Source organism: Cnephaeus nilssonii, assembly GCF_951640355.1.
Source record: "Cnephaeus nilssonii genome assembly, chromosome: 3".
Taxonomy (NCBI): domain Eukaryota; kingdom Metazoa; phylum Chordata; class Mammalia; order Chiroptera; family Vespertilionidae; genus Cnephaeus; species Cnephaeus nilssonii.
Genome location: NC_137074.1, coordinates 56,300,416 through 56,316,325, shown reverse-complemented (window position 1 = coordinate 56,316,325; position 15,910 = coordinate 56,300,416). Strand labels below are relative to the sequence as shown.

At 51.9% G+C, this 15,910-nt stretch overlaps 1 protein-coding gene across 1 annotated transcript in view; it reads left to right on the top strand.

The window, feature by feature from the left end:
* Window positions 1-15,910, top strand: part of PDIA5 (protein disulfide isomerase family A member 5) — a gene marked incomplete at its 5' end in the record, with an annotated part of 83,635 nt that overhangs the window by 56,773 nt on the left and 10,952 nt on the right. Inside the window, 4 exons of the mRNA XM_079762150.1 lie at window positions 3,655-3,791; window positions 11,928-11,998; window positions 12,543-12,703; window positions 15,028-15,158. Coding sequence (XP_079618276.1) covers window positions 3,655-3,791; window positions 11,928-11,998; window positions 12,543-12,703; window positions 15,028-15,158 — 500 coding nt within the window. The remainder of the gene's footprint in view (window positions 1-3,654; window positions 3,792-11,927; window positions 11,999-12,542; window positions 12,704-15,027; window positions 15,159-15,910) is intronic.

Sequence of the window (15,910 nt, the reverse complement as noted above, 5' to 3'; positions counted from 1 at the left end):
TGTCCAGTGTCCCAGGGCTGGGGGGTAGATGCATTGGCAATGGCAGCTGGGCCCTCTGGGCTCCTGACAGCTTGTTTCTCAGGCCCCGCTGCAGACTTCATGCCGCAGCGTGGGCTCGGGAGGTGGAGTATGCGGAAGTGGCAATCGGCTCGGCCTAGCCACCCATTTCTGCCTGTTTATTTTTATACTCACCAGAGAGAGCTGAAAACAAGCGCCGAGTTTTCTTGTCAGGCTTAGACTTGCATCTCCTCTTCCATGGCTCGGGCACTTGCCTCAGGCAAGGATCTGTGCGAACCACCCGGGAACTCAGTCTCAGGATGGGAAGGGAGTGTCATCACCCGGGAACTCAGTCTCAGGGTGGGAAGGGAGTGTCAACGTCAGTGAGTCTGCCCCTGCAGTTCCCTTTAATGCTCGCATCACCTCTAGGGTCAGTGGAGTTACCTCAGCCCCACAGACACCCCGGAGAGCTGGGCTGGGGCTCCCTTTGAGGCTGTCCATTCCTGTTGGAAGGGTTCTTACGATTTAGGTTATGAGTCTCTAGGAACATTTGAGTCACACTTCGTAAATTTACAAAGTGCTGTCTCACATCCACTTTCTGTCTAGGTATACCTGAGGAGTAGATAAAGAAAGGCCCACAAATATACTGTCTTGTATATTTTTAAATATATATATATATATATTATTGATTTCAGGGGGAGAGGGAGAGAGAGAGAGAGAGAAACATCAATGACGAGAGAGAGAATTGTTGATCTGCTGCCTCCTGCACGCCCCCTACTGGGAATTGAGCCCAGAAACCCTTGCACGTGCCCTGACCAGAATCAAACCATGACCTTCTGGTTCATGGGTCGCACTCAACCGTTGAGCCACACTGGCTGGGCTGCCTTTTGTTTTAAGTCAAGTTGGTTGCTTGAGCCCCTAGAGCTGGAGTGGAGGAATAGGACTCCAGCCCAGGTCCTTTGACCCCCGATCAGCTCTCTTTCCTGCTTATCTGTTGTGGATAGAAGGTTCTGTCTTCTGTTGAGCTGCAGTTCTTTCTCTGGGGCTTCTATTTGTGGCTGTTGGTTCTCCTTTTCGGGGCCATGGAAAATAAATCTTAATTTCTTTTCCTGATGCAGTCGGAAATATTCAAAGGTAGTTGTTGTGTTCCGAGGTCTTCTCCGGGTCCTTTAACCATTCTTTTCTTGTTCCATCGTTTATTCAGAAAGCATTTGCTGGGAATCTGCTGTGTGTTAGGTGCAGGGGTACAGAGATAAGAGGGAGCCCCAATCTCCAAGGAGAGAGACAGTAAAAAGTGTTTGGCCTCAGACTTGTACTCAATCCCCCTCTTCCCAGTAAGTCTCACCACTGTGCCCAACTTGGCCGTCCTCTCCAGAGAGTAAGCTTCGCGCTGTCTGCTGGGTGGGAGCGGGGAGAGGGGTGTGCACCTGGCTGCTAGAGCAGGGGCAGGATAGGGCCTGGCCGCGCAAGCTTTCAGCTGCCTCCTGCTTTCAGCCCGGGCCACAGCCCCAGCCCCGCTTCCAGGGGGTGGTGTCTGTGAGTCCGCTGGAGTTCTGCCTGGCACATCGGTGTGGTTCCTGCCCCCTCTGGCCCCCTCCCCCGTCCCGTACCCTCTGCACCCGCATCAGGATCCTGCCCTCCGTTTGCCTAAGTCATTTTTCTAACTTCTAAAATGGCACTGGCCTTTTTTCTCTCTTCATGGTTGCCTTCTTTCTGCTCCTGTGGGTTCATCCTTACAAGCAACAGCAACAACAACAAGCTGCACTCTTACGTTAGCGGTTTGGGAGTGTGTTCTCTGCCATGTTTAACTAGAAGTTTCTCAGGCGTTTGCATGTGCTTCTACTGCTGCTAAGCCATGGCTTCTCCATTCAGTGTGTACGCTTTGCCGGATTTTAGTTATTTTAATATTAATTCCATTCATATAATTAAAGTAATTTTAAAAAGATACTTAAAAATTATACACTGAAAAGTCTTGTTTCCTTGCTCTTACCCCCTAGAGGTAGCAACTTTGATTCGTTTCTTTATGCAGACACGGGCAAATGTGAAAAAGTATTTATTAAATCTCTCCCACATTTGTTAGCACGTGACGGCCTGTTCCGTGTGTCCCGGCAGTCTGCCCACGACAGTGGAGCAGCTTCCTGGTCCTTTGCCCTGCTCAGCCCTCTGTCGGGTGGACGGACTGCAGGCTACCTGCCCATCTCCCACCAATGACACTGGGCTGTTTTCAGTCTTCGCTATGACAAGTCACCTACGACGAATACCTTTGCATGCACATAATTTTACCGAGTGCAAGTGTGTTGTAAAGATAAATTCTCCGAAGTGGAATTGATGGTGTGTTTGGAGGGGTTGGTATTTTGATCCCAAGCATAAGAATTTAGGTTTCTTGGTGTTGGTCTGAGACCATTGTCTGGCTGGTGACATTCCCAAGCTTGATTTTGCCACCAGCCCCATTGGATGTGGGATGCACAAGGGCTGAGAGTGGTTTGCCATCTCCCTGCCGCTCCCCATTACAGGGAGGGGATGACTGAGGTTGCCAGCCGGGCCTAGTCAGAAGCACCAGGAGGGCTTCTGAGGCGGGGGAGGGGGGTTTACCGTCACACCCAGGCCCTGCTGTGGGGTAGGAGTGGTGGATTCCATTGTGTCCACCACATTGCTCTCATAATCCTCAGCCCTGGCTGCTGGAACTTTACACTTTTCTACTATCAGCGCTGAGAAGCAGGAAACAATGGTTGTCTTTCACATTTGTCATCCTGATGGGTTTTTTTCAAAGCGGCAATTAAGGTGCTTGTGGTAGTGAAGCACCAGGGAGCTCGTGTCACCAGCCACGGAGGGCACCTGAGCGCCTCCCGCTCAGACAGCGGACCGCTGGCCGTGTAGACACCAACACGCAGTTACCCCGGGCAGAAGCAGGCTCCACAGGGGCTGGGGGCTCCCAAGGCTTTGTAGGCAGCGATGGTGGAGTTGGGATTTGGACTCACCCCAAGCGGCTCTTCCTGCTCCAGCTCTGCCTCGGGGAGAACTAGATAACCTTGGCCTGGTCTCTAGGAACGCCTTGTGATGTACCATAGATGCTGCCATACTTAGGGTACCCCCAGCCCGGTTCGCTTGGCCCCCGCCTCTTCCTTTCCATGACCTCCTCCCACACTGGTCACCCATGCAGCAGCCTCCCTTTCCCTTCCCGGCCTCTCTCTTTCCTCCTCACCCCCATGTGCACCCCCTCCCCTGTGGTCTTCCCTCTCCCGGTCCCTGCCTGTGGGGCGCTGCTAAACACAACAGCCAGCTGTCCAAAGGCCACTCTGCTGTGCTGTTGGTTCTCGCCAGTTTGCTGAACGTTTGAAAGAGCTTGAGAAGCTCACAAACCTCCAGATTCCTGGGAGGCAGCGACATTTCATGAGCTGCCTAGAGAGCTGTCGCTGCACCCCACTATTTGTGATGGGACATCAGCTAAGCACTTCCAAGAGGCTTTGCGGGGACAGTGGAGGTGGGCAGGGCCAGGCCACTCACCCCTCTGCTCGTTCCGCCACCAGGGGGATTCCTGGTGAGCCCTGCAGCCAGCCTGGCCGAGCCAGGGGGGCTCTGAGCCAAGGGGCTGGATTTTGTACGGGCTGCTCAGGCCCCAGGGCGTGCTCTGAGCTCTGCCTGTTTTTGGTCTTCCAGTCCGCAGCCGCCACAGCCCCAGGTCCCCGAGACTCCCTGGGCAGATGAGGGCGGCTCCGTTTATCACCTGACCGATGAAGACTTTGACCAGTTTCTGAAGGAGCACTCCTCTGTCCTCGTCATGTTCCACGCCCCATGTGAGTGGAGCCTGGCTCCTCCCCACCATCTCCTCCCCCCGCTCAGCGTAGGAGGCGCTGCTCCGGGATGCAAGGCCACTGAGCGCCTGCTCGTCGGATGCCTCCTCGGTGCCAGGGGTGCTCTGGTGCTAGGCGAGGTCCCTGCCTCCACGGTGCACGCAGCCCGCCCTGCATCCCCCAAGTCCCAGTCATGCTGCAACGTGCCCCTCAGCTCCACCTGGCAGACCTGAGCCACTTCCTCCAAGTCAGTGTGAATCAGGAAATGCAAGTGAATTTCCCAGAATTGGAGGAATTAGGACCGGAAGGGCCATTAGATATTGCCTAGAACAGTAATCACCCCTCATCTTACAGGTGGGAAACTGAGGCCCCGAGAGGGCTGTTTGTTGCCAAGCAACTGGGAGGGCACAGTGAGGCCAGGGCTGGAGCTTCAGACTCCCCAGCATCTAGAATGCCTTCCTTCTGCTTCACTGGGCCAGTCACAGCCTGAAGCAGCCACAGTGGATCAAGGAAGGAAATTGCCCCTGCCCCCGACCCAAGTCACCCATGAGCATAGAATAGAGTAAGGGCTTAACAAATGAGGAGATGAACAAATGAAGTTGTAAAATGTGTTTGCAATATGGCTGGAAGGCCTATAGCTCAGGATTTCCCTAGGCCAGTGCCCTCCCCATTCCAATGGAGATTGGTTGTAATTCATTTCCAAGAGGGAGAAGGCTGCTCTTATAAAGTGAGCAAGGATGGGTGAGAGCAAGGGATGACAGCCTGGGGCACAGAGCTCCTGGGAGCAGTACTGGGGGAGGGTGGCCCGCCCGGGGTGGGTGAAGAAGGTAGGTCGTTGGCACCCTAGGACACATGGTGTACAGGTGGGGGGCGCTCTTCTTTCCTAGCTTCTCACCAGTTCTTTGGCCCAATGATAGCGAATAAGAGATTGTGGAGGAGGAAAATAAAGCAAAAAGTAACTGCCAATCAGTGTCACAATTGTCCAGTCCGTATTCAGTGACAATATGTTATTATCGTCTTAGTTATAGGGATCCTCATGATAACAGTGCGCTTCATTCTGTGGTGATAACGTGGCTTCCTGCAGGGTCATCTCCTTTTATCTTATCCACAGTGTGAATATGACTAACCCCATTTTACAGATGTGGAGACTGACGCACCAAGGAGTGACACGTTGTTCCCCGCTCTGTGAGTCCTGCACTGCTGACCCCTGATCGGCCTGCCCGCCCCTCCCCCTGAAGCGTTGCGTGGGTGTGGTTATGTGGGAATTTTTCCTACATGGATTACTACTGGGGATGTCCACAACTCTTTTTTTCTTATGTGTCAAATTCTTAAGAGAATCCAAAGGAAAAGTATTCCCTTTGGCCCTTTTCCTTCTTGATTTCTAAAAAATTGACACGTACAAAAACCCCCAAAAAAACCTGTGTTTCAAAAAGTCTCCTGATTAAGGGCCTTAGGAGCAGGTCACCCCAGCCCTGCCGGGGCCTCAGTGAGTGTGTCCCTGTAGGTGGAGGCTAGAGCTGAAATCATCCTGCCTGCATCCCTCTCCCCGCAGTAAAGGCAGAAGCAAACTGGCTGCTTTCAGTCCCCCCGGGAATTTCTGATCTGCGTCAGGTTTGGGCAGTGGTTTGTGGTTTATGATCACAGCGTGAAGAGTAGGTGTCCCCTTTGATGAGTCCTGCAAATTATCCAAAAATATGTACCAGATACATTAGAAGCACTTTCTTTTTAACAACCCTGGTTGCCAACTAGATCTGTTTTGTCTGTTGTTTTTTTGTAGTCATAGGTTGTGAGGGACCATTGTAGTGGCTGATGCTTATAGGGTCTTGGGGCCAGGAGCCTGACTGTAGGGTCCCTCCCTGCCCCTCCCCCTCGTTATGCATTCTCTTCCCTCCCTGAACCAAAAGGACATCACTCATTGCCCCCGCCCCTGACCCAAGTCACCCATGGGCACAGAATAGAGTAGGGGCTTAACGAATGAGAAAATGAACAAATGAAGTTGTTCTGGAGCTAAATTAGAAATCAGAGAGTGAGAACTAGAAACCAGATGGCAGCTTTTGTTTTCCCCATTCGTCATTACTAATGAACATTACAACTAATATGCTGCTCTGTGCAGAGCCCCGCTGAGGGGCTCTGATTTCAAACTTAGCAAATGGAGCTGTCAGAGGCCCCTCTTGGTGGGTGTCTGCCAGTTGGGGACCCTGCATTCCCCGATGAGGTGTCTGTCAGCGCCTGGCTCTGGTGTGTGTGTTGGGGGGGTATCCGGGGCGGGGGGGGGGGGCCTGGCAGCATGAGAGGGCTCAGGGCTAAAACAGGAGGTAAAGCTTCTTAATGAACCGCTTGTCCAAGTTCACATCAGATGGCAGTGGCTCTGCATCAGATAATCTCTCTACACTGTCCTCCTTCCCTGCCCAGGAGCACGGCCTGCAGCCTGGGTTGAGATGGAGTACGTGTGGTTTAGAGAGAACACGGAGCCCAGGAGGTGAACTGAGAGCAGAGAGCTCCTGGTGGCCTAGCTGTGTATCATGCCAGCTGCTCCAGTGATTGGGGATCCATTTTGGGGGTGTTTGAGGAACCCGGAGAAAAGGACAAATGCCAGGAGGCCAGAGACTGGCAGTGCTGTCCCAGGTGTCCCAAGTGTAGAAAAGGTGAATTCTGGAAATCACAACATTACAGGTGTCAGTCCCAAAGAGGGGTTGGTTTAGAAACAGGCCATTTTGGAGACTGGGGAAAACAAGGTAGGCTCTGCCGACACAGAAGACCATAGAGTACGAAGGATTGCCAGGTGTCCTTGGTTTGTTCCTTGGGATAGGCCTACTAGGTGGGAGAGGCCTTTCTTTGCATCAGATTTTAAAGGATCCCAACGGACCGCATGTATGTGTCACCAAGGGTTAGCATAGGAAAGTATAGGAAGAACATGGACATTGCTCCTGACAGTGACTCCAGGAAGAGCCGTGGACTCTCTCTGCTGGGCTGTTTCTATGGAGAGTCAGTGCCCCACGTTTGTTTCTTTCCTGCTCCAGCTTCGAAAGGCCGAGAGAGACGGGTCTTCATCTTCCTCCTGACCTGTGCCTTCCCCAGGCGGGTGCTCCCCGCACCTGTGGGTTCCAGGGCAAGTCACTGGCTTCTCTGCCTGGAGCCCGGGTGTGCCCACTGAGCTGCCCTCCTGGGTTCTTGGCAGGACAGGCACGGCCATGGCTGTTGTAATGATCAAACATTCACTGGCCCCTGTTTCTTCAACCTCTTTCCCAGATCTCCTGTCCCTTACTCGCCCTCAGCCTCTCCCTCACCTCCTCGCCTGCCTTCTGCTCTCCCCCAGCTGCAGTGGTGGGAACCCCACAGATTCTTCTGCAGCCACGTATCTGACATCCGAGTGGTCACTGAGCGAATGAGCACAGGCTGGGCCACAGTGCCGGGCCCTCCACAGTTAGCTCCAGTTCTGCCCAGGTCACAGCGGGGAGCAGGGAAACTGAAACTTAAAGCGGGTTTGCCCCCTGGACCCTGCCCTCCAGGAGCGGCCAGGCCTCCGGGGAGGATAGTCTGAGTGGGCAGTGGGCTCCGAGAGGGGCCTGTGCACCAGGAAGTGTGAGGCCTGGGCCTGGGCCCCAGCCTTGGGGGGCCTCTCCACTGCTCAGCACGTCCTCCTTTGTCATCCATCTCAGCGGGAGGCTGAGCCCCAGCCCAGCTCTCCCGTCCCACGGAGGACAAAGATGGTGTCGGGAGGGGGCGTGGCAGCAGGACATTAACTGCCCCTCCTGGGCGCCTTTCATTCCTTTCTGCTGCTTCCTGAAGGAGAAATCAGATTATATGTTGTCACTCATCTGTCCTTGTCCCCATCTGTTTTACTGCAATAACCTCCACCTGCTCCTCCCTCTCCCTGTAACTCCAGCCCTGCCTTAGGCCGGGGAAGGGTTCGATGCTGTAATAACACTGCCTGAATGAGCGTCCCATGTGTAGGGATGGTAAAAAGGACAAAGTGAGAGTTCCCAGGGAGGGTGTCGCTGGGAAGCGGCTTGTCTCCCTTGTGGGTGCAGGGAATCCAAGAAAGAAGCTGCTGGGGAACCAAACCCCCACCCCCCCGCCCCTTCCCTAGGACCCTGGGGGCCAGCCAGCAGCTCTGCCCTGTTCCTCCCCCTTTCCTTGGCAACAGGCCCTGTGGATGTTCTCGTTGCCACAACCCACCACCAGCAGGTGTGTGCTGTGCCCGCCCGGCCTGCCCTGCAGTAGCTGACAGTCCATTGGACGGCAGGTCCCTGTCTGAATCCAGACTTTGTTTCTTTATTTCAATCTTATTCTCAAAGTAATATGTGATCTTCGTAGAAAATCTAGAAGGCACAGAGAAATATAAATGATTAAGGTAAAAAAACAACAACCTATAATCCCATGATTCAGAGGAAACCGCATTTCTCTTTTTGGCATCATTCTTGCTGGCTTCTTTGATTTTCCCCTTGTCTTTAACTTTTATTTATTAGATTTACATACAGTTAAATTGACTTTTCTGGCACATGTAGAGGTTTGTATAACTATCATGCCATAAAATCCTTCATGCAATCACTTTTATTTTTTTAATTGCACAAATAGTTTAAGTATAATATTAATGACATTTGCATTATTGGCAGTGCAAGGTTCAGGGGATACGTACGAACACGGTGCTCCCCACCCCGTCTTCCTTCCCGGGGCTGAGTGCTGTGAACAGTTGCTCTATCCTTCTCCTTCTGCGCTTCTACCTAAAAAGCGGGTCTTGTTTTTTATGTAAATAGGATCATTCCCTGTCCATTTTTTTGTGATTTGCTTTTTTTCCACTCACCAGTAGGTCTCGAAGATGTTTTCATGTAACCGTAGGTGTTGGCATATAAATCTATCTCAATCCGTTTAACCACTGAATAGCGTTTTATAATTTAGAGATGCTGTAAATTGCAAACTATTCCCCTGATGGTAGGCGGTTGTCTCCAGCCTTGCACTGTTCAAACATTGCAATGAACAAGTGTAAACATACGTATTTGGGGATATGACTAAATATTTATGACTGATTCTTGAAATTTGTAACGTTGCTGGGCCATGGGGTACGTGTGCTTGAGCTTTGATAGATCCTGCCACCTCGCCCTCCAGAAAGGTGTAACAGAGCCTGTATGTTTGCCAGCCTGGGTGCTGTCAGTTTTTTCTAGCCCTGCCAGCCTGGGCCAAAGGGCCACTTGCCCGCAGCTCCCTGGACTCCAGGGAAGTCGGGCATCTTTTCTTGTGATTATCAGCTTTCCTTATTTCTCCTGTGAGCCACCTGTTCATACCCTTTGCCCATTTTTCTACTGGACCAGTTTGTTTGTTTTTCTTTTTGACCTAGAACTCTGTGGTTATGGATATTAATCTTTATTTATCATCCATGTTCCAGATGTTCTCTGTTAGTCTGTTGCTTGCTTTAACGTTCTTTAGGGTGTGCCTTTCATTGTACAAAAGCTCTATGTTTTTAGTAGTTAAATAACAGCGAGAATTTTTTTGAGCGCTTACTATATGAATCAGGCATTGTTCTAAGCACTTTCCACATATTCACTCATTTCACCTCCATAACAAAACCTGTGACGGTATCAGGATTATCCCATTTTACAGGTTAGGAAGGGGAGGCACCGAAAGGTTGAGGAACTCGCCAAAGGCCACATAGCCAAAAAAGGGAAGCCAAGATTACAAACCCTGGCAGCCCTCGAGGCCACAGTCTCCACACGGAGCCTTCCATAAACCTGCTTTCCCATCCCGACCTCTGGGTTGCTTGGGAAATCTACCCCTAAGATACAAAAATAGCGCACTGTATTTTGTCATAATATTTTTGCTTTTGTATTTTGTTCTTTAATTCATCTGGATTTTTCATTTGCTTGTTGGGCCAGGTGGAAAGAAGGGATTTCATTTTACTTCTTTAAGTCTCTTTTCCCGTGCATATCTTTTTTTCTTTTTTCTTAACATTATCTTATATGTATTTTCTTAATGCTATTTAAAAATGCTTTTTTGTACATGCTTTTGAGGCCACATACTATTCCATTGTATAATGGCACCATAAATTACTTAACCAGCGTCATTAGGTTGAAGGTTGGAGTTGTTTACCGTATTTCCCCGTTATAAATCATGCTGCACAGAGCATTTTCATCATAAATATTTGTCCACATGTCAGAGTATTTCCTTAGGATAGAGGCCTGGAAGAAAACATTCAAGCGCTTGTTATCTATATTTTACACTAACATAAAGGAGGGGAAAAACCTAAGTCTTTCTTTGCACAAGAAGAGGGCTATGTGACGGATGGAAGCATCCATCAGTGTGGGGTTTGCCCCAGAGTGTCTGTGAGTGTGCAAAAGTCAGATTTGGTGTGTATACAGCTGGAAGCCTCAAAAAAGCTCTCAGGTGTCTGGCTGCAGGGGGCGGAGTGGGGGAGGGACAACATTCACGGTGTTAAGACATCAGTGTTTCTGCTCATATAGGTAGCAGGAATGGGAATAGGAACATCCAGGCTCCTCTAGAATCTCAGGTCCCAGGGAGCTTCCCAAATTAATCCAGGAAAGTCTCCATGATAATAAAATCATAAGTGTAATTGAAGAGAATGGAGGCCAGAGGCATCTGAAGGCTTGGGGTTGATGGGAGGCCAACGTTCCCACAGTCAGAGAAGAGTGTGATTGAGGAGTTGATGCGTAGCCTCTGTGCCAGGTCATGAAAATCAGCGTAAGTGCACTTACACAGATGATAAAAACCCAACAAGGAGTTTGGTGATAAAACTTAATGGCCTATCAAATCACAATCAGGACACTAAAGCGCAGCGGGCCGGAGTGTAACCCTCCTCCTCGCACTCTCCTGCCGCCAGGATGTCCTGAAGGCCAGGCCCAGGAAGCTGGAGCTGGGGTCCAGGCCAGCACCGCCCATGACCCACAGCTTGGCTCCCCAGAACAAGCAGGTGCCAGCCAGCCCTTTCTCCTCCTCGGGGCCTGGCCAGTCTCCTCATCAAAAACTGCCTACAGAAGTTTATTGCTTAGCTTCAGTATTTTATTCAGGGAGCAGAGAGAATTAATGCTAGAAGCAAAAATCATATGATATCATGTCAGTGCTAGGGTATGTATGGGACACTTTAGAACAATATCCCTGGGTGTTGGAGATTTCCGGAGATGTTTTTTAGACATGGTAAGAGCAGGGGAATGTGTAAATGGTGCCGGGGAGCAGAAGTACCTGCACAGTAAACTGCCTTGGTGGCCAGTTACACTAAATTGAGGAGGTTAGTAAAACCAGCAACTATTTGGGCACAAGGCAGGACTTGCCCCAAAAGGATTTAGTCCAGTTAAATCCTGTTACCACAGGTGTAAACCTGAGCAGTATAGCCATGAGGTTAATTCATTCACAAAGTGTGTGGAACACCGTCCTTCATAGCAGGGATGTGGTGGCGAGCTGGACAGACAGATAGGCCTGTCCGGTTGGGGGGATGGACAGGGAACAAGTAAGGCAGTTACTCCAGCTGCTTTGAGTCCAATTGAGAAAATAAATAGGGCATTGGAAGAGATCATGATGGAGTGAGGCCTTTTTGGGTTATGTGTCCAGGGAATTTCTCTGTAGACGTGAAATTCGTACTAAAGCGTGATTGCAATAAAGGAGTGAGGCATGCAAAGACCTGGGGGAAGATCGTGTTCCAGGCACCAGCGTTAAGAGCCCTGAGGTGACGTGAGCTTGGAGAGAGGACAGAAAGGGGGCCACGGCCGCCGAGCAGAGGACAGGAGGGGGTTGAGATTGGAGGGGCCAGATGGTGTGGGCTTGTGGCCGGGGTAAGGAGTTTGGATTTTAATGTGCCTGCCACGGGAAAGGTTTAACCAGGGGGATTTTTATCTGATTTATGTTTTAAAAAGATGCCCTGGCTGCTCCTAAAATATCAGAAGACAATAAGGCAGTACAGAATTCAATGCCATAGAAATATGTGAATGAGAAGTATTTTGTGAATAGAAGAGAAATAGGTGGTTCGTTGGGGCTGACTCTTCCCCAGTGGATTTGGCACGATTTCTTTGTCCTCATTCTTCTTTTCTCCCGGGCGCCTGGGAGCAGGCCGAGCTGTCCTGCAGAGGTGGCGGCGGGGGACATCGCCAGAGCCTCCCCGCCATGGGAATGGTTTCTCTCGATTGTTCCCCTCAGGGTGCGGACACTGTAAGAAAATGAAGCCAGAGTTTGAGAGTGCAGCGGAAGTCCTCCACGGAGAAGCAGACGTAAGCCTCCTTCCCCTAACCTCCCCACCACATTCTTGTCTGAAGAATCAGTGACATGAATCATGGCAATGGCTTTTCCCTGCCAGCTCTGCAGCAGCTCTCCCGGCCCCTGGAGATCTGTAGTACTTCCACGTTTCCGAGTCAGATGGGTGGGGCCCTACCAGGGATGGAGGGGTGCAGAGAGGCTGGGGTCACATTCCCAAGCCCGTCCAGGTAGCCTCTGTCAGGTCATGGCCTTGAGGAGAAGCCCCAGGATTCCCCCTCTTTTCTCTGGGACGCTGGCTATTGGGAACAGCCACAGTCTGTCTACCCAGCCTGCTTGGTGGGCAGATTGAAAAGCCTCATCTCAGCCCATAATGAGAAATGATGAACGTGCCAGTGTTTGGTCATTCCCTGGGGTACATGGGCCCAGGGGCCAGCCACCCCACAGTGAGGTCCCGGCAGGCCCGGGGGCAGGGAGCTGGGGGCTGTCGTCTGGGCTCCTCTGTTCTGCCAGCACCGTGTCTGAGGCTGTCGTGCATGGTTGGCCTCTCCCCCATCCCAGAGCTCTGGTGTCCTTGCAGCTGTCGATGCCACTGTCAACAAGGCCCTGGCAGAAAGGTTCCACATCGCCGAGTTCCCCACATTGAAGTACTTTAAGAATGGAGAGAAATATGCAGTGCCCGTGCTCAGAACGAAGAAGAGTTTTATTGAGTGGATTCGAAAGTAAGTTTGATGGTCTTGCTAGTACATCTTGACTCCTGGCTGTCGGCCACCGGAGACGGCCTTGAGGAGGAGAATTAAACCTTAGCAGCTACTGCCCTTGGCTCAGGGCCACGGAGCCAAGACCAGTTTGACTTCCCCAATCCTAAAGCCACGTCTGGTGTGCTCACCACGGGTCCTCACCCAGGAGACCACTGGTAGCCTTTCTGGGTGCAGTTTCGTCAGCTCCAGTAAGCCTTGTGTTTCTCTTTTTAGAGCCCCCAGCCACCCTTCCCAAGGTCTTGGCCCCAGGTGCCATCATCTGCACTTTGTTCCATCCCCCGTGAATGGATGAAGGAAACACACGGCTCTTTGTATTGAGAGCTGGACTCACTTGCACCCAGGTTTGCTGGTGGCTCACAGGGCCTCCTCGGTGTCCACAGTGCAGCCCGGGGCATCCTGGGGCTGAGAATAAGATTTCAGAGAGCAAGTCGTTTATTTTCTCACAATTATGGAGACCAGAAATTCAAGACCAGATGTCTCCAGGGTTAGTTTCTTCTGGGGCCTCTCTCCTTGGCCATCTTCTCGCTGTGTCCTCACATGGTCTGTGTCTGTGTCCTCTTCTGTCTTAAAAGGACACCAGTAAGGTTGGAGCAGGGCCCACCCCGTGACCTCATTTTAACCTAATTACCTCTATAGACCCGCCTCCAAATACAGTCACCTCCCAAGGCACTAGAGGTTAGGACTTCACTATGTGAATTTGGGGGGACACAGTCCACCCCACAACAGTCTGCAAGTCCAGAGAACCTGAGTAGCCTTGCGGTTACAGGCCCAAAGGCCCTCCAACTCACCGCAGGACATTGGAACATGCAGTTCTTAGCATTTCCCTGTCCTGTGAGGGACTAACTGAGCTGTCACACAGGTGCCCTGGGAAATGGAGGAAGCCTCGGGCCTTGCTTGAGAGGCAGGAATTGTTAGGACACAACTGAGGAGCCTTTCTCCTATCTACACCCCTCCCCCAACACACGTGTGACACACACACACACACACACACACACACACAAGCATACACACACACCTTAAATATTCGAGACTATTTCCTCATTTCTGCTGAGGGCGAGATAAAGAAGACATATTCCAGCCTCTGCAAGGTCCCTAGTACCTGGTGTAATGATGCCCAGTTGGGAACCAGGACTTTAGAGAGAGAATTCAAAACAGCAACATCTAACTGGAGTTACTTGGTTAGGACCTCAAACCTCAGGCTTGGATGTATGTCAGCATCACCTGGTGTTGAGGTGCTGATTTAAAGTGCAGATCCTGGGGCTGCCGTCCTTGAATCTTTGACTCAGGAAGTGTGAGTGGGACCTTCAGCCTCCGTGTTTTGAGAAACACCAGCTTATGCAAAATGGGAACTTTGGGGAATTGCAGGGGGTGAGAGATAGAACCAGAAAAGGAGAGAGTGCTTCTGGAAGGTGAGAGTGGCCATAGGGTGTCAGGGTGCAGGGGCAAAGGAGAGAATGCAGGGGGCTGTGTCAGACCACCCACCCCCCAGAGACACTTCTCAGCGAAGGGAGAGAGGAGCGTGGCTGTAGAGAAGGGGGCAAGGGCAACAAAGGCTTTAAAAGACCCTGGAGCTCTATCTATCCTTTTGTGAGGCCGGGGGAGGGGACCAGTGGACAGAAAGAGGGTGAGAAATGATAAACACCCACTACGCGCCTGTCACTTATCAGAGCACATGGGCTCTCACAGCTGTTAGTTGCTTGGCTGGCTAGGTGCTTTCATGCACTCTCCGCGCTCTCTAAGGATCCCAGGAAGTAGGTATCATTGTACTCATTTAACAGAAAAGAAAATGGAAGCTCAGAGGAGGTTAGTAAGTTACCTAAGGTCACACCGTTGGTAAGTAATCTGGATTTGAACCCAGACCCACTGCACTCTTTGGCCCATGCTCTCTCCACCAGAACAGAGGTTCAGGAGCAGGAAGTAGTGGGCGGCCTTCAGGGTCCCAGAAGAAACAAAAGGCGAGAGGGGAGCCGTGTGGAGGAGCTGCTGTCCCCACGGCCAGGAGTGAGGGCCCTACCTGAGAGGCGGCCCCGCCCTGAAAGGGGCTCAGCTGTTCCACACCTCCACAGAGTGGCTCCTTCTTAGGCTTTTCCGAGGGAATCGGGAATCTTTGCTGATGGTACAGATTTTTTCATGTTTAAACAGAGGTTTTAAATTAAACTTTACAAAAGATGCAAAGGGGTCTCTCTCATGCTCCCCTGCGTGGTGAGGGGGGAAGGGGAGGAAGCACTTGCCTGTTCATGGGCCTCTCCTGATGACTGTGTCCCCTCCACCCCGGCTCCCTGCAGCCCCGAGGCCCCCCCACCCCCAGAGCCCACCTGGGAAGAGCAGCAGACCAGCGTGCTGCATCTGACGGGGGACAACTTCCGGGAGACCCTGAAGAAGAAGAAACACACCTTGGTCATGTTCTATGCCCCTTGTAAGTAGCTGGGGTGCTCACTGGGGGGTGAGAGAGGGGTGGGCCAGAGGGAACCAAGAAGTCGCCCCTGGGACCAGGGCACCTGCAGGTTGACTCTGGACTCGCCTCTGCGGTAAGCAAGGCTCCCAGTTCCGTTCCAGGCTGCCCTTCAAATCCAGGGCCCCTTCAAATCCAGGTCAGCTCTGTCAGGTCCTCTCCCTCCTGGGGAGCCTCCCTCACATCAGTCCTGAAGCCCTCCGCTGCTGTCTGTGGCAGGGATGTGCCATGTCATTACGCAGTCTCCTCATGTTCCCGGGACCTTCCAGGCTGGCTGCCTCCCACCGGCCACTTCCTCCCGCCCCTCGGCTCCCCGCTCCCTCCGGACACTGACTTCACCTTCAGACCTGGGGATTTGGAGTTACCTTCCCAGAGGCTTTGGAGCTGTGGGGAAGCTGACACATTTGCTCCAGCTCCTGAGATCCTGCGATTCCTTTTCAATCAAAGCTTAAGCTGAGCTGAGGAAGTGACACACCTGCTAACGGGGGTGCTGGTCACCTCGGGTTTTGTGTATTCCCGTTTGGAAGTTCATTGATCCGTAAAAGGCCAGGCTCTTGAATGTCCCACTTCCTGTCGCCCTTCTCTCTGCCAGGTTATGCCCAGCTTCATTGGGGGGGTGGGGGGATAATAAAGCCGGGCTCCGCAGAAGCCAGGCAGCTCGAGCTGGTCATAACCCTGCTGGGTGGCAGCCAGCCCTCCTGTTTGCTCCCCTCCTG